General features: G+C 38.9%; 1 protein-coding gene across 1 annotated transcript; it reads left to right on the top strand.

Annotated features, from left to right (window-relative positions):
• Window positions 1–2,175: 2,175 nt before the first annotated feature.
• Window positions 2,176–22,009, top strand: LOC127379476 (B-cell scaffold protein with ankyrin repeats-like). Its single transcript, XM_051429103.1, has 16 exons — window positions 2,176–2,224; window positions 2,569–2,964; window positions 4,733–4,875; window positions 4,975–5,113; window positions 6,587–6,729; window positions 7,976–8,090; window positions 9,015–9,211; window positions 15,334–15,397; window positions 15,644–15,859; window positions 17,697–17,759; window positions 19,163–19,347; window positions 20,813–20,876; window positions 21,072–21,101; window positions 21,344–21,423; window positions 21,535–21,576; window positions 21,679–22,009. The coding sequence occupies exons 1-15, from the start codon at window positions 2,212–2,214 to the stop codon at window positions 21,565–21,567; spliced, it is 1,881 nt and encodes a 626-aa protein (XP_051285063.1). The 5' UTR covers window positions 2,176–2,211; the 3' UTR covers window positions 21,568–21,576; window positions 21,679–22,009.
• Window positions 22,010–22,528: the final 519 nt, after the last annotated feature.

Below are 22,528 nucleotides of genomic sequence, written 5' to 3' on the forward strand. Positions count from 1 at the left end.
CTGACCTGGTAGGAATAACTGGAATGAATAACTTATAATATATTTTTTTTAGCTTGGCATGCACCATAAATAATAGGATGATCAGATAAAAAAAAACAAGTAACATTTTTATTCAATATATATTGTATTCATGCAGCTAATATATTCAATGTAGCGCCAAAAAATCTCTAGGCTATAGGCTACATTATTGGCTTTGTTTGAAAATGTATTTTCCAACATGGGAATATATTTTCAGCCTCTTTCCACCTATAAAAAATAATAAAACTAAAGCTAAAAATGTTCATGGTCCGCTCAAGTCTTAGTTTCATATCTTTATTTATAAAAACAATGCACATTATTCTACATTTCTGTAAATGTGCCAATGACATGAGATAAACAGTCAAAATTGTGACATAGTAAGTAAAATATTATTAAATAAGCCTCAATATTTTGATATCATAAGTAAAACATTATGAGCTAGTGAGTCACAATTATGACATAAAAAGTATAATATAGTCATTTAAATTTCTAATTTTCATCATGTAGAATTTTTCATCTTTTTTTTCACTGGCAGAAATTAATCCTTATTTAATTACCCACTAATCTTTCTTCAATGATTCAAAACATATTTATATAACATTTGCAGAGAATATTCATGCTCCCATGAAGATAAACCATTTTGACTTAAATGACTGCATGTCCTTTCCTCCAGCGCCATCCTCTGGAAATGATTAGCACTTTCAGTTTTGTTTGTCTACACTGGTGATAACATTATAGATATCTCATTGGAGTCGTGATTAACATTTCATTTGTTTCCTTGTCACTAGTCATGGAAAAGTAGCTAGCTTCAACTTTTATAGTCTGCTACAGAGGATGTGTTTTGTTTAGCTGAACTTACTACAGATTCATATGAGGATTTCATGTCCTGTGTTTGTGGTGAGATCTGAGTAGTCATACAGAGAATGTGAGTGAAAGCTTGTGGCTCTGCATGCATGGGAACAGAATGATCTGTCATTGGTGAGTCACCAGGTACATGGCTCCAGCGATTTGCATGAAGGAGACCTCCGCTTTCACCTGCTCATTTTCTCAACAGCTGTGCATTTCAGTTACCCCACTGCTGCTCAAAGGAAATAAATGGTGGCAAACTGCTATTAGTGAGACAGCGGTGTGGTATGAGTCAGTTGTTTGGCAGGTGGGGGCAGTTAATGAAGCCCTGAGTTTTACATTTCTCTCAATGAGGGACTGTGTGTGTGTGTGTGTGTGTGTGTGTGTAGGTCAGAACATCCAAAAGCCTTTTTATCTCTGCCTGTAGTGGAGACATTCACACCAGATCATTAGTTTTAACACGCCTCAGGTTCTAGTGCTCTGCTTTGCACAAATGGCTCTGCAGACTTAATTAAACTCTGGTCAAGTCTTTGACTCAGGTTTTTTTTTTTTGCTTTCGCATCACCTATTGTCTGCTTGAATATGACCTTTGCTTATTATTTGCTGTTTTTCTCCTCACATATACCTATGTTTTTTATGGGATACCATAAAATAGTAAGCTGTGATCATTTATTATTTTGTATGAGCATTTCTGTTTCTATTTCAGTTTCAGTTACATCTACTTCTACTGTAGCGTTGGTAGTTTTTACCCCATTAAAAAAAAAAAAGTTATGTAATGAGGAAATACTCAAATATCCTCCACCCGAAGTTGATTTCTCAAGCTGAAAAGGGTCATATTTATACAAACAGTGACCTTTTTTTATCTTACTGTGCTGCCCTCTTCAGTTCCTCAGTGAATAAACATTATCTAGACTCTTTTTTTTCCTAGACTTTTTATGACTTTTTATAACTTCCCATTTTGCATACCAGGTTTGATCGTGCCAGTATACCAGTAACATTTTGACAGCAAAACTAAACTTTGATGACAAACTTATGATGTCCAAATCACATAATCAGTTTAGGGAATTTTCCACAGCATTAAAGTTACATTTGGTACATTTAATTCCACTGATTAAATTACTTAGAATTTCTGCCATTGAACTTTTTTATAAAACAAAACCTCCAAGCTTCCTCCCTGTCACCTGAGTAGAGAACGGGCTTTATGATCACTTATAAAAAATGGTCTAATTTCTTTGTTCACTTTGGTGTAGCAGGAAACTCCCTCTTATCTGAGCTCCTCCTAACAATAGCAGCTCTGTTTTCCATGTCACTCTGAAGTAAAACCTGCAGACAAACAACACCGTCGCCATGAGCCAGACAGGTAAGCTTTTCATTATTTGTTCATAAATAAAATTGCATACATTTTTACTAAGGTAATAAAGCTGATTAATTGTTTTAATATATGAGACTTGCTGATTTATGTTTTTTTGCAATGCTCAGAGCAACATTTTGGTTAATATTGGCAATATTAGTTGTATGTATTTCCCCCTTGTGGTCAGTAGAAAGGTCTCTTTTGCTTTAAATTTTTTTTATGCAGCCTAAATGCATCATTAAGGTAGTGTATATTATGGGTTTTTTTTCTTAAGAAATTTAAATACTGAAAGTCACAAACATATATTGTGAATTATGGTAAGTTTTTTAACAAAACCTGCCTTATTCTTGTAGTTGAGGAGCTGTTAATCATCTATGAGACAGAGGCAGAGCAATGGGCCACCTACCTGCAGTCAGTCTTCACTGGTCCAATCTCAGAGGCTGGGATCTGCTGCTATGACATTGCAACAGTGTCCAGCCGGCGGGACGACTTCCTCAGGCTGGCCCAGTATACCTGCAAGCTCCTGATCCTCTCTAAGGGCATGCTGGAGGGTCTGTGCCAGATGCGGCGCTTCTTCCTGGCCCGCGTACTGAGTCCTGCAGCTCATGTGGTGGTGCTGCTGTGCGGGGTGGAGAGCCTGACCCCGCTGCTGAAGCTGGTGCCCCTGAATGGTGACGAGTGCCTGCAGATCTCCAGTGAACAAGATGCTCATGAGTACCTGTCCACTGTGACTGATATTGTGAGAAAAGGTATGGCATTGGCTCCAAAACATTTTTTGTTTTTACTATTTTGTGGACCCCCAAATATCCCATGTGAGGAGAGTTCGACTTTACATGATATAGTACTGGCTGTATTACACGGAAGGTAAAAATGTAAAATAAATGCCCTTACATATTATTCCACCATCTTCCAAAGAGTTAATTCATTGTGATTTTAAATGATTTATATAATTTACTTGGGACTTCCGAGGATGTCCTCAAAGACCCTTGCTGGTCCCCAACCTTATTTCAGAAACCAGTCAGGTGTGAAAACCTATCTCAGTTTCTCCTCAACTCTAATATCTAATATTTTGTTCTTATATTCAATATGTTCAGTATTAATATGATAATAACAATTATAATACAATTCATGAATGCTAAATACTAAAACAACTCAATCATACCATAAAAGGTATCTTATAGAAGTTACGGCACTGATGGACCAACATCTTTTTTTTTAACAGAAGACAAAGCAATCTATCAGTCTCCTATTTAACAGTGACAAATATCCTAATGCTTGTCAGTAGACTGACATTTAGTCACAGTGTGCATCCCAGTCTAGCAGACCTAGCAACACAATCACCCTCTTCAACATGCCCTTCCTTCAGGAAAAATTTCACATGGCCTTGCTGTTCCCCTGCCATAAGTACGAGGGGGAAAAGAATGCTCATTATTTGTGAGAATGCCTGAGCAGCAGCTTGGAAAGCTGTTTACCAAAGTTTTTCCCGAGAATTGTGTGCACTTTGATTGACATCCAGTATTTTTTTTGCACCAGCTGCAGAGACATCCTTGGTGAAACTGTGTGTATCTTTTGCATGTCCTCATCTGGCTTGCCAATTATCCTCTGCCCCTTTCCCTGTTTTTCCTAATTGCACTATTTGTATAAAATCATAAAGCAGAGGAAGGGGCTTGTATTTAAACAGGTGTATGCGCAGGAGGGAACATCTGATGCAAATAGACAGTCTTTCCTCTTTGGCCACCACTCATCGCAAGCCATGCAAATTCAAGTGCACTCTGTATTACTTCATTGCACTGATATAATGAAGTGGTTGAGGACAGGATCCCACTAACAGTTATATTTTAACCTAGAAGTACCTTCTCTATTCATACAGGATAATGCTGTTTGTTTGTTAACTCACAGGCAACAGACATGTAGGTGTTTGAAGACTTTTAGTATATACAAGGGAATAAAGTGCACTTCACAATTGGTTTCTCTGGTAACAGTGAGCCAGCACTAATGTAAGTGAAAATTACAAGACCTTTTATATGTCTATTTTCTATCTGAATCACTCAAAATATATATTTTTAGTTTTTAGTTTAATCTCATTTGGTTTTAAATGACAAGACAAACACTCTATAAAGTCATACAAGCAGCTCTATGAGGCTACTGAGGTACAGTGGTGTGCTGAAGGCGTGCAAGCTCACGCTCCTGCTCTATTAACATGTTAGAAGGTATGATGTGACATTATTAATGTGACATTCCACTTAAAACCATAAATGAGAACCTTGTGGTGGTTCTAGAGGAAAAACTAGATGATTATGAAAGTAGGATTCATTCTCTGGGGACTATGAATGTCTGTACAAAATGTCTTGGCGATGCATTTTTTAGATGGCAAGATATTTCTGTCTGAACCAAACTGGCAGACCAACTGACCGACATTGCCATCCCTAGAGCCTCGCTGATAGCATGGCTAAAAATGCACACATGAAGTATCTGCATTTAGCAGACATATGAGGTTTAATGTCCCATGTTTTGCAGGTGTGTCAGCCTCAAAAGCAAACGTCAACTCTTTGACTCGTAAACCATCAGGATCAGAGCAAAAAGCGGAACAATCGCAGTCAGCTGGAGCCCAAAGTTTCAGATCCAGCATTGTAGTCGTTCCTTCCAGAGTTTCATGCGGGGTGAGACACTCTTTTAGTCAGTAGTAAGCCATTTCTTTGTTTCAAAAAGCATCCCTAACATTGACTACACTGTAGTTCACTGTATTGTCTGTTTGGCAGAGCTCTATGGAGGTGTTCATTCTTTTGAAAAATGAGACGGCTGGCAGTGACGCCGAGGTTGAGTTCACTGGTGAGAATCAGATGCTGAGAGTGAAGCCTGTCCGCTGGAATGATCGGATCCTTTGCGTCAGTGCACCAGGTGAACTAAATACAGCAAAATAACGAATGTTTGATGAACAAAATAAATATAACTGCTTCCTTGACAGTCTGCAATGGTTTAGACTGAAGTACCACAGCTCCCAAATATTTTTCTTTATTATTGATATATAATAGCATTTTAATCGTGATTTGATTGCCAAACCATGCTCAGTATTAAATTCGACAACAGCTGTATCAGTGACATTGCACAATCCTGCTCTGGCTTTTAATATAAGGCTCCATTATATAGTGTTAGAGAGACTACCATTGTAGACCATTGTGAACACAAGCCCTGAACAGATAATGTGGGCCATCGTTGTGAATATTTGTGATTTTAGGCGATTTCAAGTTCGCCTGCCTGATCTTTAATATTTTAAATAGTATTTACAAACCAAACAGTGGCTATAGATAGAGCCTTTCCTGTTTCACCCCTGTGGTTTTTCCTACACGCTTGGAAGGCTGAGCTGTATTCAGTTTTTTGCAGTCTGCAACTTCAACGCTAGATGTCACTGAATCCTACTGACTGGTCCCTTAACTGAGTCCTTGATCCCAAATTTTATAGATCATCTAATAGACCCAGTCACTGACAAAATCAGCTCAGCTAATTAGATCTATACCTAATACACTGACCCCGGGTAATTAAAGTATCCATCATCTTTCTGTAAACGTATCCCTTCAATTAGGTGATTAGGTGGCCAATATAAATTAAATTCCAGACCATGCCCCACACTTAATGCAGAACAAAAATATGCTCAGAACATGGTGCTTTAATAATCTTTTATTGGCAGAAAATTCCTTTTTAACATCCCAGATTGAATTCTTTGTGACAACAAGTAATACAGAAGACATATCAGTGAGGCATACTGTCGTGGTCTAATAATTTCCTACGGCGTGGCTGCTAATAGGAGGCAAGTGGAACAAATGTCTAGCATTACTGATCAGATCTTAGATTAGATCAAACAGAATTCGACCTTCTTTCAACACATGAAATGACACGGCTGTTATTACAAGCCTGTCACAGCCGGGTCTTATGAGCATGGTGAGAAAGCTGGGAGGTTTCTGGCTTTACAAATTAGACAATCAGCCGCTTCCAGAATGATAGCAGAAACTAATTCTGGACTGACAACAGGATATAAACAAGGAATTTGAACTTTCTACACTTGTTTGTATTCCTCAGAGTCAGAAGGCACTGGAAACAGCCTCCCACTTACACTAGGTTGATCAAAGATGTTATGCAATTCCATAAGACCTGACACTTATTCATTGATTATAGCAGCTAGGCAATAAATATACTCTATGCTACAATAACTAGGTTATACCTAATGTGAGATGTAAATAATTACCACGTCCTATTGTTTTTATGTGTGTAAATTCTATAAACATATACCAATAGACAAAATACATATAACAATTCAATCTTTAGTCAAATATATTTCATTTTAGCCCTGCAGTTTCTGTATTTTTTCTCCTGCAGATTTTCCAGCAGGGAATGTAAGAGTGACCCTGTATAGTAATGGAGTGCCGCTGAGCAAGGCACAGTTGCAGTACTACAGCAACATGGAGGAAATAACCTGCCTTTTGGCGAGGGCAGCAGACCCTGTTGATTTCATGTGCCAGGTAAAGCCATTAAAGGGCTCTTTCACTTCAAAGAATATCCACAGTTTAGTATGTGTTACGATCAAATAAGAAATTCTACAGTTTTTACACACAACGGTTGGTTTACTAGTCATCAAGAGTTGTGAAACCAGTTGTATACTGGCTTCAGGGGCTCAAGAGGAGCTTTGTCAAGTCTGAAAAAATAACCTTGAAGATGTCATCAGGGTTATTTTGGCTTGGGCTGGGAGACTACATTTAAACGGCAGCATTTATAGAGCTGCCAACCCTGTGATCAGTGAACAACCCCTCTACCTCCTGAACCACAGCCGCCCATTTATAGCAGGAGTAAAAAAATTGGGGGTAGGCAGTTTTAAGAACTGTGGGTATTTACCAGGCAGAATGGGTCAATTTATGGGAAATTTGTGTTTTAGGTCTACTCGTTCTTGGCTACTTTGATTTTGACCAATTTATTTGTCAAAGGAGGTGGTAGGCAACATGGCTCTTCAACTCTTCAACAGCAACACTGTAATAAAGATGTGCATTAATATTTCTAAACTTTATTTATCTGATAAAGACTAAAATTTAAAAATGAAATTAAACGTAACATTACAGTATTGGATGGAATTGTATGGAGTTTTTGCAAATATATTAAAATAGCTCTACCAATCATTGATTTAGAAATGTAGGAAGCACATTGAAATTCTGTGCTTTTCTCTCTCTCCTCAATTAAAGTAACTCTTCTGAGGTACTTTAAATGTTATGTTACTTAGTGACTCATCATTATGAAATTCAGTTATAGAAATTAGTCAATCCCGGTCCTAAAACACTGCTCATAATTGATCCACTTCAAGCCATTAGAAAGAGGCGGAAAAACAGAAGATGAATTCAATCAGCTTATTTCTGCTGATGTTTATGTGTGTCGTTGTTTACTGTCTCCTCTCTGGAAATTAAGATACGGCAGGCTTCAGCCTTCTTCTGGCCATGAACACTTGATTTGATTAGGTCTCTTTTGCTGAAGAAGCAAAGTTGAGCAATGCCAAGAGAAGAATTTGCCAAGAATGTTCAAACTAAAAGTCCGGACTGGGACTACTGGACTGGCGTCTTTGTTGTACAGGCTCTATTTCACCATACAAAATAAAAAATGTGTTTGTTTATCAAATAAACATTTTAGTTAGTAGTTTTCTTGTGTTGACTATTTTTTCTTTGCAGCCATGCCTCAACAAATTATTTCAAAATGTAGTCTGCATGTTTCCTCTCTGGACTTCAGGCTCTTCAAGAGTCCTCTGTGGAGAAGCTGGATCAGAAGTTGTCCTCCATGCTCTTGGAGGGCATGCCGACTGGAGGCTTTCGGGGACTGCAGTGTGAAAACACACCTGAAAGAGGTACAGCACTGTAGGATTGCTTACTCAGAACTTTATATTAAAACACATCTGCTGAGTAATCACACCCAACCTGGTGCAACTTTCTTTACATTTTGTTTTAACTTTCAGGTATACACAAGCAAAGATACCATTTCAAACTATTTGCTGACAGTATATTTAATCACAAATGATTTGTACTTGACAAATATTCTGTAAAATGTTTCATTGCAGGATACAAGGTATTCTCAAAAACAGTAGTTATACAGCCCCTGATTGTGTGTAAAACACTTTCTCGTCACACAGTTCCAGCAGATCTACCCATAAATTACATGTCATTGTTGTAACAGGTGATGATTAATTGAAATGATGCCTTGTTTTAAATACGAGACATTAGCAGCATTTATGCAAATGCATTAGCACAACAGCCTGTCCATTTTGATTCACTCCTTTCCCTCTGAGCATGTGTTTCTGCAACAATGTGGATTGAACATAATTCTCACAGTTGGAATGTGTTCCTGTTGCATGATGCACATCATCCACCACGAAAAGAAAGCCCTCCATTATTTCTTGGCTCATTATGTGGCAGATTGATGGCTTCATCAGCGACCGAGATTGATCCTTAACTCTGCTAAAAAGGGCACAGGGAAACGTTTCCATGACAAACTAGTCAATAAGTGCCTCCAAGCAGTCTTTCTTCGACTCTCCTGATTGTGTTAGATTGCTCACATTGCATCGGGTCAACTTCAAGTTATAACCTGTAAAGGAAGTAATAACAAGGGATGAGAACTGTGCTGTTGTTGAGAACTGTGCTGTTGTTGAATATTATGTGTAAAAACACACAGTTGTTCATTTTAAGGCCTAACTGGATGTTGATAGTGCAGTAAATTCTGAAATATTCTTTTCCCCCCACCTATTGTAATCAAAACTGGCAATTATCCACATCAGAGCTCCACCGTGCACATGTACCATCACTCCTCCACTTTGCTGCCCAGTATGGATTGAAGAGTGTCTCCAGCCTGCTCTTGCAGTGTCCAGGTGCTGGGCGAGCACTGCACACAGTCAATCACCACGGACAGACTCCCACTGAGATTGCCAAGAGTCACGGCCATACGGAGCTTCACATCTTATTGAAGGAAACTCTGGTAACTACTTCCTTATTAACTATTTGTGACTCTCACCATATTTGTTATATAATTCACACATATTATATTGTTTCACTTAGGCTTACTTAACTTACTCTCCAGCTGGAATTTATCCTTGCTAGTTTTATCTATATTGACCCTCCATACAATGAAGACATTTCTCAAAATGCCAATATCTGATGACAGCTTCTTATGTTCAGTGATTTGTGAGCTAATTAAAACCACCCAATCACATTATTTGTCTATCTAGAGCTGTCTCGATGTAAATGTCACCTAAATGGATTTCTATAGTTTTCAGTTACCTGCTGACAGCTGAGAAAAACAACACAATGAACCTTAGCTTTGTGAGATCTCACAGCCAGCACTCAGGAATGCTCTCACTAACACCAATACAGCGTTAGGACTATGAGTGAGTGGTGCTTTATCAATAATAAACAGAATGGAGAGGATAGTGTGGTAGAGAGTGACCTGTATAATAGGGGCAACCTCACTCCCTCCTAACCAGTGTCTTTTCATCCAGCGCATGGCAGTGGATTGATGGTAACCCCCCCTCTCATCCTGAATATGTTTGGCCTGCGAGGTTCCTAATGGAAACACCCCCACAGAGACTAGAAAGGGTGTGTTTGTTCATGCATGCACAATGGCTCACAGCACAGGTCGTCTGCATGCATTCAGACAATTAATGCAGCCACTAATGTCAAGAGTTTCTTGCGTAATGGCTGCCATTTTCCCATGTTAATATGAAGAGCTTCTTCCTGCTCAACCTCCCATTTCACTGTGTAGCCACAGTAACACAAGAGCAGTATGTTTGCAGCAATCCAGATTTAATGGATCTTTTGCACACATGCACATCCTTTTATTTGATAAACCTGGAGGACATGCATCATAATGTTTTTTCCAATGCTAATTTCATTAGGCAGCGAGGACATTATCATTATTAAAAAGACATGATGCACCCAGTGGTATAGCCAAGACGGTAAGCTGAAAACACCACTTAATTTTCGTTGTGTCCTGCAGATACTTAACCAGATATTACAGATGCACACAATGCAAGAAACATTTTCATTTGAGCATGATCCTGTTTAATGGAATAATGAATACTTAAAGTTCCTCAGATTCTGTCTGTACAGGTGTCTCTCCTGTCACTGTTACAACGAGTTTTTTACTGGTTATGAAACAGTCTTAATTTAATTCTGATGCCTCTATATGACCTACATAAACCAATAAATGTAAATATACATAAATAATTATTCATAAGTCGTGCCACTGGGTTAAATTCAGTGGGCTTCCCCTTGAAATCAGTCAACTTTTGTTGCGAGAATTAACAAAAAATGGAAGGTCTTTGATGCTTCTTTAATAGATATGCTTAAATTATATTATTATACATGCAATATATTATTATATTATTATTACTAATGCATTAACATGAAAGCAAACAATCATATTCTTTATTCAAAGTAAGTTGTAATCATACCTGTCATAAAAAGGTAGTGGAGTTTAAAAAATAACTAGTAGTAGTAGTTCAGTAAAGGTATAAAGCATCGGAAATACAAGAACAAGTACTTCAAAGTTGTAGTACAAAGCTTGAGTAAATGTATCTTGTTACTACTTTCCTCCACCAGACACTAAAAAAAACAAAACGTTGCTGCCTGTTTTTTAAAATGAAACATTTCAATGTTGTGGCACAAACAAGTTCTATTCATCTCCATTGTATTGCCGTGGAAGCAGAAATCTTAGAAATGCAGCTTTTCTCAAAACCTGGACAAATAAAACCAAACTTTTTGTATGGCTGGAAACCATAGCCAGAGATAAGCAAGCAAATGTGCCATCAATCACCTGTTGAATTCCTTGTGTTACACCAATTTGTACAATTAGCAGCATAATGCTCATTCATTTATATGGAAATCTCGGCTCCTATCTTCTGTCTTCCCTTATAATAGTGGTAACTTTGAACCTTCTCTGATGCCTCTGATGGATCAACCTATAGAGAATCACCCCTCTAGGGAAATTTAGATGCTCCAACAGCTGTTGTAATGTATTTATCCCCCTAGCAACACTGATAATTGAGAGTGACTGCAGATGGAGCAAGGTTTGATCAGATTGCTCTTCCGAGTCAAAGAGCTTGCTGGGAGCCTGCAGTGAGTCAGCTAAGCCGACAGGGGAGCAGTGGAGTCAAACACAGGCCTCCCCAGAGGGATTTCAACAAGCTTATAGATGTAACATAACAGACAGATTTGACATCGACATTTCTTTGCCGTTTTCTTGAAGGGTAATTAACATCCATCTTGACAGCTGAAACTATATACATCACTGTTCTCGTGTGGGGCTTTAGTGAAAGTAGAAGACCAGCATTGTGGGGTGCGGTTTTGTTCTTGCTTCTTTTTTTGCACGAGAGTTTCATTAACTCATCTGCAGTGTTTCCCCCACCTCCAATTAATCAACCCATGATGCATCAGTGATTTGGGCGTCAGTGTAGCAGCACTGTCAATAAATCCTAGATGGATCGGTCCCCTGCTTCATACACAGGCTGAATCACTCACAGGACCTGCGTCAGATCCACTAGTCTGCCCTGGCACCACACTTCTTTGTTAATTAGCTGTGAACTGCTCCAGTGGGGAAAGCTGAATAATTCAGGAAGAGCATAACTAGAATGCAAATATAGAAAATGCTCCGCAGTTATCCACGATGTTTATGCCCTCAGACTGCAATATTGTGCCTGCTGATAGTAATTACTAACACAAACACACATGGTCCTTATTTCATATTTTAATACTGGGTCACAAAAGTGAGTGTCATTTGGCATTTAGATGGACTCTGCACACCTACCAAGATTTAACTGTGTGCCCTCAGATGCAGAGCAGAGCTCGATAAATACAAATTAGCTTCACACTGTATGGTCCTCCAAAGACCACAAAGAGCTATTTACATGCTGTGTTTGTGTACAGTATAGTCTCATCCAAATGCAAGAGAACCAAATTGGGTGACACCCTACTCTCTGTTCCAGGGATGTGTTTGATTCCACTGACTGTATTTTGCATGTTATGTTTGTTTGGTCAGTAACTGCACATTCATTAACAAACAAACTCCAGAGATTTGTTTATCATTTGAATGATATGGTCAAAGTCATTCTGAAAAAGGAACTGTTTTCATCTGTTGTGTTACATGCTGCATGTGTGTATAGCAGGGCTGTTGAAAAATGTTACATTTAAAGTTCCAGTGTGTAGCATTAAGGAGGATCTATTGGCAGAAATGGAATATTATAGGAGTTGTTGTTTTCTTAACCTTAGAATGAGCAGTATCTACAGAGGCTGTGGGGTTGCCTTCCATGGAGTCCGCTATCTTGAACCACCATGTTTCTATAGTAGCCCAGAACAGACAAGCCAAACAAGCCTTTCAAGTTTTTCACGAGTTTCGCTGTCCACATAGTTTCTCCTACACATTTTACAACCCGTTCTCAATCCCAGGTTGTCAAATACAGACTTTAGTGGTGTTCAGTTGGTTGCAGTCTGCAACTTTACCACTAGATGCCACTAAATCCTACACACTAGTTCTTTAATCAACCACTTTTACTTTTTAACTATGCTATCAGTTGCCTTTGTGATGGTAATGTCAGTCCAACACTTCGGCCCAGATTGATTGATATCTCAACAACTATTCGATGGATTGCCATTGAAAATTTGCACAGATATTTACAGTCCCCAAAAGATAATGCGAGTGATTCCCTGACTTCTCATCTCAGCTTAGCAAAGCTTTCACTTGACAAAAAATATGTCAACAATTACTTGATAGATTGTCACAATATTTTTTAAACAGACCTTCATTTTCCTGTAGTGACATCATGAGGTTGACATTTGTGATTCAGCTGTACTTTGTGTTCAGTGCTAACAGACAGTAGCACATTTTGACATGGAATAGTAGGTCAAACACAGGTGATAGCAATGGCGCTAATTAAGGTTCCATTCCACTCGAGGTCAAACAGAGTCAGGGCGCTGCTATTGGGCATGTCAAAATGGCTGCTGTGTGTCTATTGGCAAATGTTAGAGTCATAAACAATATAGCAGCTAAACACCTGCAGGTTAGCATTGCCAGTGTGAGCATATTGACATTAGTATTTAGGTGTTGAAGTACGGCCTCAGAGAGCTGCTAGCATGGCTGTAGGTTCTTAGTGTTGTTACAATTGCCATCTTTAATACATGTTTGATTTTGTGTTAAAAGAAAACTATGAAGATAGCACTTTACAGAGTAAATATAGTTTTACATAAGTGTGAAGTGTTTCTTTGGCTACTGAGCTGACCACTTCTTACAGTATTTTTCCATGCCAAAAAATAAGTTGGACAGATTTTGTCTTCACGGCACTTAAGTGATGGGTTCAGTGTTACACTCTGCAATCTGCCATGCATCAAACACTCTTATCCTGAAACCACTATGTCAAAAGACAGGCAGCGTGCTGGCACTGAGAGCCGAGACTAGCCAGCCTCACACTGACCATTTCAGCTGCTGAAAACAGATTTACACTCCATATCCTACTTGAGATTGGTTCTCCCTCGAACAAAATCATGCCTGCTGTTTTGTCTGAAGCACTGCTGGTTGGATTGCAGCGGTGAAACTGAATTTGTCAGGAATGCCCAGAGCTCCTGCAGTTTCAAACATCTGTAAAATTATTTAGCATTTGCAGTTGGTAAATAAATACCCCCTTCCCTGTCCAGAAATTATCCCAGAAAATACCACACTGCGCTTTAGCACAGCATCCAACTATTATAATTCAATGTTCAAGCGGCGGTGGTAATTAACCCGTCCTTTCTACCTGTTGGGCCTGTTATGAACCTCTACTGTTAAGTAATGCATTCATGGCAGCCAATAAGTAATTTGCAGTACTAGGAACAGTGTAATATTGTAATTGAGTCATGAGTGGCTGTGTTGCTTGGAAACTGCACACAGAGCGTGGCAGGTTATATGGAGAATGTCTTGATCAAAGTGAGCTGTCTCTCATATATTCTGAAAAGATTTATATTATTGACTGGGATTTTTGTTATTGAATTCAAAATATATCCTTTTAAAATGACAAAGGAATCAAATGTAATCCTAAGGCATTATCATATGTATTATGCCTTTTGTTGTCATAATCTGTTTGGATGCTAAATCTACAACAGAGCTCAGCAGCTGTTTTCATACATAGTAAAAAGAATACAGTATTTGATTTTAAACACATAGTGGTTAGTTTAGATCAGAGAAAATCTTTTCCTTTTTCTAAGGGGTTTCTCTGTGAAAATAAATACTCCCAGAAAGCAGCTTGTCAAAGTTATATCAAAATAAATTATGCAACTCTTCAGTTGTTCACATCTCCATCAGAATATGGCAGTAAATTAATATCTGTATCTCAGTCTAATTGAGGATGCAGTTTAAATATCAACCCAAGGGTCTTGAATTGCTCACTAAATGATATGTTTGGACTGAAAGGGGAAGATTGTCTGATTTCATAATTACCCTGATCATACCCCTGTCTGTCCCTCAGCATGCTATTAGCAAATAGGCCGACTACGCAGCAGCTTTGCTGTCAGAGGGAAAACTGCTTTCTGTGAGCCAGCAGGCAGGGTTACAGCACACCTCTCTAATTCCTGTTACGGGCCTGACATTGCTTTTTCCACAAGTGAAGTCCTAAAAGATACGGCGAGAAACCTCAATTAATAATCTGGACGTTTGTCACATCTGACATGAAAACACTGAATATTAAAGCATGGCATGGAGGCAGATATCCGCCTATATAGTGTAACAGAGCTTAGAAAGTGGTTAGTGGATAGTCATCTTAGGTTTTATGTTATATCATCGTGCCTTGGAAGGAGGATACAGGTGAGAAAATGAGCTGACAGGAAGGATGTAGTGAGCCAGCTAAAGAGAGAGATTCATATTCTTTCCAAAAACACAAGCCAGCATTGTATTGAAATCTGTCAAACATGCATGAATACTGAGGCAAAAAAAAAAAACCCACTCTTAAATAGCAAATGCACAGCTTCACCATAACAGATTAGATATTTCTTTGCTTGGATTCTAAATTGTCTCTGTTGAGCGGTTTCTTTGTGATTTGGATGAGGCATAAAACTCATCTCTTCATGCTGTTGTTGCAGAATATGTTCAACTCAGGCGAGGACAATGGTGATGGCAGTGTGTACGAAATGATGTGCACTGCAGGTGAGTGAAGGACTGATGGGAAGTGGAAGGAGGACAAAGGAAAGCCGGTAATGGAATTGTTTTCTTTCCCCCACCACATCATTATGTTGGGTTGCTGTTCATTTCCGACCACTGAAAATTTTCCCCTTGCTGATAGGCACATGTAGTGCTGCTTCTGATTAGCTGTGAAATGACAGTAGCAAAAACAGCATGCAGAACTTCATCATGACACTCAAGTAAGAGTACAGTAAACTCTTTGTGCATTAGGGACTCCCTCTACCACAGATGTACCGAAAGAGCAAGGAGGAGAGGATGAAGAGGAGGGGGATGAGGATATCTATGCACCACTGGGGGTGAATGATGAATATGATACCATCCTGAACTCAACAAAAGCAGTGGTTATTGCCAATCGCCCACCAGCACCCACACCTCGGCCTGAGAGCACCCAGGTGAAAGAGGACAGAACGCCTTACATTGCCAAAGGTAACTTATGATGACTTGTTATTCTTTTGTTGCATCTTTTCTCCCCTTTTCCGTCCAAGAAATTACAGATATGATGGATCTGATTTTGAAGTAAAAACAACACTGAGTTATGCACAGTATGAAGGGGAGTTTGGGAGATGATGTGGGAGGGAGGAAGTGCCTGGAATGTGCATTGCCATTGTCAGTGGAGTGCAGCTGAATAGAGCAGAGAAGCTTTTTTGCGATGCAGTTTGTTTTGATCCGATAAAACCACAAGAACATGGTCGCTCCCTGCTGCAAAACAAACAAAAGCGAGGAAAGAGAAAGATCCATTTGGCTGCATCGAGAACCCACAGTCCCTAACTGTTCAATTTCAGCGGCGTGAATATTTCATGAAGATGAAACATCCAAAAGTGACTGGTATTATTAAGGCTTATAAATCATTAAAACGGCTGCGACTTCTCTGTTTCATCGTGCAAGTGCAAACATGCACACATGCATCCACAATTAATTGTTATTCCCACAAATAATATCACACACGCCCCTCTCTAACTATCAGTTGTGCATTTAAAACACACAAAAATGATTATAACTGTGCAACAGGCACCCTCTCACCATTATGCAGCTTTTTATTGAGCTTGCTTGTATCCAGTAAGCCAATTCTCTGCCCAATGGGACTTACAAAGCAAAAAAAGTAATTGAGTGCACCACTGAACTCCCTGCATCCCAACCATCCCCTCAGTAACAGAGAGGGAACTACCGGGCTGCCATCTGCAACCAATCTTGGCCAGACCAAGGCCAAGTCAGCCAGAATAAGTCATTACACATGTTTTCCATCGTCCTTGTCCCCAGAGCACACGAGAGAAAGGAGAGGGATTTTGAGGTTTCCATCTATTGAGACAGTGGAGCTTCAAACCACACAAGGATCACATTTTGCTCCTCACTCCCACTGCCGCAGTGAAAGATGTGAGAGGAGAGATGAGGCTTGGTGGAGGATTAGGCGAGGAGCCAGTTATTGGAGACCAGTGCACAAGTGGAAATAATGAGGAGTTTTCTTTTGTTAGCGGCAACGTTGAGCTAAATGAGACTGAAATGTTGAAATGTGAATGAAATTCTATCCTACAGAGTGGAATTACTGGGTGTGTAAACTACATCGAGAGCAATGTACACACTCCAAAGCAAGGCAAAGTAATAGCTACAGTCATGTGACAGATTGTCGGCAGTTCTCCACTTACAATTTCAATCTGAATAAAGCCATAAAGCCAGACTTGAGTTATGAGCAAGGCAGAAAAGAGAGGCTGTGTTTGAACAAGAAGTGGAAAAGAGAGACACTGTCATGGAGGAAGCAGTCAGCAGTGGGATTATCTTGTAGGGTGTGGATGTTGAATTCTAATCCAGTGTTGGTCACACAGCCGCAGCTCCACCGCCTCTGACAGCTAAACAGAGTAGCCTTTCATTCTGAGTGCTCACTACCAAACCAAAAGCATCATTCATTCTAATTCAATCCAGAACTGAATGTGTGTGTCTTTCTCTGAGAGAAACCTAGATTTAAGCTCATGATGCCTGTTATTTCACAGATATTTAGATTCAATTATATGAGTGTTTTTCTAAAACATTAATGGGATATTTTTTTCCTGCTGGCTTTTCACATTTAGATCTCCTAAATTAAGGGTATGGTGCCATCTTGTGGAAGAATTGTTAAAATGCAAACCATTTTTAGAAATCAGCTCTGGTTTGCAGTAGCCTTGCTGTTTTCAGTAGGGTAATGTCACAGCAGAAAATGATATATGCTATAGATTATTACATAAATGTTATATTATAATATATAATCTTATTGTAAGCTCCTCTGTGTTTACAGTGTTCCAGAAAAAGAAGACACCACAGGGCGACGGTGATCTGTATTCACTTCCCACTAAACAAGGTGAGTGCTAGGTGATATGGGACTCACTAGAAATAAAGTTAATCAATAATGTCACTTAAAGCGTTACTCCAGCGATTTAGTATTGCACTTCCATAAAGTTGGAAGACTCACAAGAGACGGATTACAAAAACAAGGGTCAATACCAAAGCAGCAGAGGCCAACGTATGCTCACTTTTAGTCCCTAAAATGGATAAAGCTTTAAAAACAGCCAATAGCATCTTTTTTTGTTATAACTTCCCTGCCTTGTCAACACCCATGTCTTTCAAACTCCACAACCCAAGTTAGGAAGCCTTCTGTTATAAAGTTGTAGTCTATGATAGTCCAGTCAAACCTGACATTTTGATTTATTGTCAAAATATATTATGTTAGATAGGGTACGGTAGAAAAGCAAGAATATGACATGCAACAAAATTCCCAGTTGGAAACAATCTGGGGACATTGCAATGACACAGCATGTATCTTAACCACTAGGCAACAAGGGTGCTGCTGCAAGGATTTTCTCAGACATGAGAGTTTGCATCTTCATATTAATGCAGCGAGGCTTTAATAACCACTTTGCGCTCTAGTTAGGGGTCTATCTTTCCACACAAAGCGACAGCTGCAGTGTTCAATTTTGGAGCATGTATCAAAAATAACAAAATGTGAGGTGCTCTCAGATACAGTAGGCAGGTGCCATTTATTTCTGCTTGCACTGACTCCAAAAATGTGCCCTTATTTCCCCTTTGTGGATGGAATTGGTATCATTACTTTGGGATCTGCAGATGTTTTTACTCATAACAATGGGACTGTTACTGCCAATGGTTTTTGCTCTTATTTACCTTGCCTGTTGAAATTACCTACCGGGCGGTGTTGACATTCTTAGATCATTTTGTTAAATTAATTAAAATTGTAGTGATCACCATGGGGGAATAAGTCATTTCAGCAGCAATAACAGTAAAAGAAAAGCAATAAAAAAGAGCAGGTAGCACATTTGAACACATTTGGGTGCCAAGAAGATTCGACAAAATTAAAGTGTGAAAGAGAGAAAGAGCTGCTACATTGAACACCCACAGAGCCATTTTTCTGCTTTCCTGTACTGTTGGCGACACTGAGTGACAGATCCAAAGATCATCACAGTCACCCAGAAAATTACTTACCACCATCACCTCATGACTCACTGCCATTACAGATGTGCTGGGCAAAATCACATTACCAACCAATCCCCTCTATGAATGCCATCTGGAATGGGTTCAAGCCCTGTCTTTTCTTATTTCTGTCATGCAAAACAATGAACAGTTTAATCTATGATAGTATATAGGAAATCCAGCTTGTTAACTTGTCCTCACATATGTTTTCCACTGTTGTTAGATTTTCTGATTTCTTAAAGCAGAACGTTTTTTTTATTGAATTGTTGTCCATTGCAGCGCGGGGGCGAGAAGACAGCATCTCTTCCACCTATGATACTTTTGTGCCAAACCAGATACACGGGCTACAGCAGCTCATTGAGCTCCAGCAGAGGGTGAAGGCAGGTTCACTCACTGTGGATGGTGCCGTGGAGCGCTTCAGTGACTGGCAGAGGGGTCAGAAGGGCGTGGATGCCATCCAGCAGGTAGGACTATCACACACAGAGATCACACTCACTCTGGACTTGGAATGAAGAAGCACACAGGACCAAACCCTTATAAAAGTATTACCATCTGTTACTCATGCTAGGCCACCGTGCAAAACAATCTACTTTCAACAGAGCATGAAGGTACAAGAAACAGTCTACCTTAGAGTAAAGAAAATGGCTATTTACAGAAAGCTTTTTCAAGGGCCCCACAGTGAGCAGGGATAGTGACAGAGTGCCACTTACCAATGCTTTCCTTGTACACATTACTTTCACAGTACAAGAAGGGAAAATGTGATTGCAGGTGTGGTGGGTGGTGTGGCACATTTTCAAGCTTCTGTTTAACAGCCAGAAAGACTGATCAGTAATTGGTCAACGTATGTGTCTGTTTCTTTTGTCAGCCAATGACTCAAGTGTTGATTTTATTGTCTTTAGTGATTGATTGATAGAAGCTTAGATTTACACCCCAGCTTAGAGCAGACTGTTTTGTGGTGCGAGTGGGGAAAAAATGGCTTTACTGATACTGATTCAAGTCTCAAAAGCAACCACACAAACATAAGCATTAACTTTATTAAGGATATTTGAATTAAGTTTATTTGAAAACACAATAAAAGTAATTGAAGAGGAGTTGGTTTGTAAAATATCAGCTGTGACAAGTCTCGTAAATCACGGCAGAGGCAGAACAGTTAAGACTGAAAGCAACATCAAACATAAAGTGGGCCAGTGTATATACCCAGTGGCTCATATCAAAGGGAATGAGGGACAGGTGTGCAGGCAGGTGATGATGAGGTGGTTTGAGAATGGCGGGAAGGGCTGAGGACAGCTACTGGTTGGGGAAGGAATGACAGAAAAAGATGTAAAAATAAAGTAAAACGGAGCTGTTGCCAAAATAGACTAAAGTATCAAAGGCAAGAAAGCACTTGCCATGTATAAAAATGGCCCCTGTGACTGATATGCTATTATTACATTGTCAGATCTTTATTGATGATACGACAAGCCTTTATGGATCCCCTGGAGGAAATTTGGTTGTTGCAGCTTTGCAAGGATTAGGTCAGACACCAATAAATACAGATATATAGAGAAAGTGAAAAATAAACATTAGTAGAGTAAAATGAATCTGAGGGGTTGTGGGATGATTAATGGGATCAGAAAGAAGAAAAAACAAAATTCTTCATTTTGTATTGCTAGTTTGGACTTTTCTCTCATCAATGGGGTTTTTGATCATTTTACTCATTTATTACTTATGTTATTTAAATGAAATTTTGTATATTGCATATTAAGGCATTATCTACAGACAGTCTGCTTTCAGTAGTCCTCCATGAATGTACCAAACGATTTAGGACGCAACTAAGCCTGTGGAAACATACATCATTTACAAATATTTTATGGAAATCTCATAATTTGTAAAGAACTGGATGTTTTGTGTATGTGTCTAATATTAAAGCACTGATCTTTGTCTGTGCAGGAGAAGTTGAGTCAGCTGAGAGCCAGTATCATCAGCAACAGAGAGGATGATGACAGTGTCTATGGTAAATATTCCTCCATTCTGGATATGCAGGTTAAACTTTGCTGTCAACACAGACCGGCTCCACAGAGCTTGGCCTTGAACTTTAACATAAAAATAAATAATATGCAGTGCAGTTAAAGTTCTGCTGGAACAAGAAACCACCTTATAAATGACTGTATTACTGTAAATGGCTTAGAAACTTCTTCTCTCCCCGCAGATAAAATCAACATCGTTCATCACACGCCAAGTGAGTCCTTTAAAAACTTATCTCAGTGTGCACAGAGAAAACCTGTGTTTGTATGCCTTTGTAGTTTCTCCAGTCCCAGTTGCAGTGGTGGGGAATTAATCCTCGGGGAAGTGTTATTTAATCAAATCCCCAGTGCCATGTTTTGATCTAGTGAGTCCCACTTGCACTAAATGGGAGTCTTTTATTTTCTTTTACTGAACAATTCACTGTTCAGCTGTGCATATTGGATAATTTCCCTCCAGGTGTTGCAGTGAATGAAAGTCGAAGAGGAAGCCAAGCAGTGGAGTCTGATTTCTACAGCAAGCCTCTTAAAGGACAGCATGTAAGTTTGCATTACTCGCCAAAGGAAAAATTGGCAGAAGTTAGCATAAATACATTCATATAAACTTTGTTTGATACTGACAAATGTCTCTCTGAATTGTTTGTTTTGCAGTCAAATTTCTTTTCCAAAGCTGACAAACAGTGAAAACAATTGGTGAATATGAATCCAGTTTTCTGTTAATAATTTCTTCTGAAATAAACTTTATTTTTAGATTTATTAAATGCATCAACTCTGTGACATTTTCCATATTTACAGGTTTCATCACTTAACGAAAAAACCTACTCTTCCTCCAGTTGTATTGGTTTAAACTGTTTGAATACATAATATGTCATTTTAATTGTATTATTAAACAATATTTTGTATTTCAAAGTAATAAGAAATGTATATATTTATTTCATACTTGTTTATGCTTGTTCAGCTCTTACTGCCTATTGTAAGATATTAAGGACGTTTCTGGTTGAAGGGGACATGTATGATGTACAATGTGTATAACTGTACTTTTGAAAATGTTCTTAACATTTTCCATGTCAGCAACTAACTTGTTAAATTTGAAAATGAAACTACTCAAATAAAGACATTTCATTTACACTGAATTAATTCTTCCATATTGGCATGCTGGCTTTAGTTATGAAAACTATGATACATTTTGTTCATTAATCATTCAGACAGTAAAAAACTGCAGTAAATCAACAGCTTAAAAGGTTAAAATGGCAAGTGTAGTAGGTTTTCATGGGTCTGTATTCCAGGGAAAGGGAGTCAATTTCCAAGCAAGTCTTGGCCTGAAAAACCATTCACATCTTTTCCTCTAGAGGGGGCTGTATCTCTAAATATATCCATCACACTCACTGTTTGACGCAACCGGAGACATCTGGCTAGCACAGAAGCACCTGCTGACCTCCTGATGGCTCAGAGGCAAGCTATGGGGGTAAAAAAAAGTATCCATACATGTTTATAAATGTAAATGGAGATTAAAATAAATAAAATACTCATGCAGCAGGTGAGGACATCAATGAAGTGCTGCGTCTGGTTGCAAACGTGTTTAATCTGGGTTTGGATCAGCCAAGACGTGTCAAAATAAATCTACAAATGAAGTGTAATTGAAATA

The sequence above is a fragment of the Dicentrarchus labrax genome, unplaced genomic scaffold (assembly GCF_905237075.1).
Source record: "Dicentrarchus labrax unplaced genomic scaffold, dlabrax2021, whole genome shotgun sequence".
NCBI classification, from domain to species: Eukaryota; Metazoa; Chordata; class Actinopteri; family Moronidae; genus Dicentrarchus; species Dicentrarchus labrax.

What these genes read in the sequence shown, in the direction of transcription:
- LOC127379476 (XM_051429103.1), top strand. An exon ending in CTTCCAGAGTTTCATGCGGG is followed by an intron (nt 4,876 to 4,974) that starts GTGAGACACTCT and finishes TCTGTTTGGCAG; the next exon opens with AGCTCTATGGAGGTGTTCAT. An exon ending in CCTTTGCGTCAGTGCACCAG is followed by an intron (nt 5,114 to 6,586) that starts GTGAACTAAATA and finishes TTTCTCCTGCAG; the next exon opens with ATTTTCCAGCAGGGAATGTA.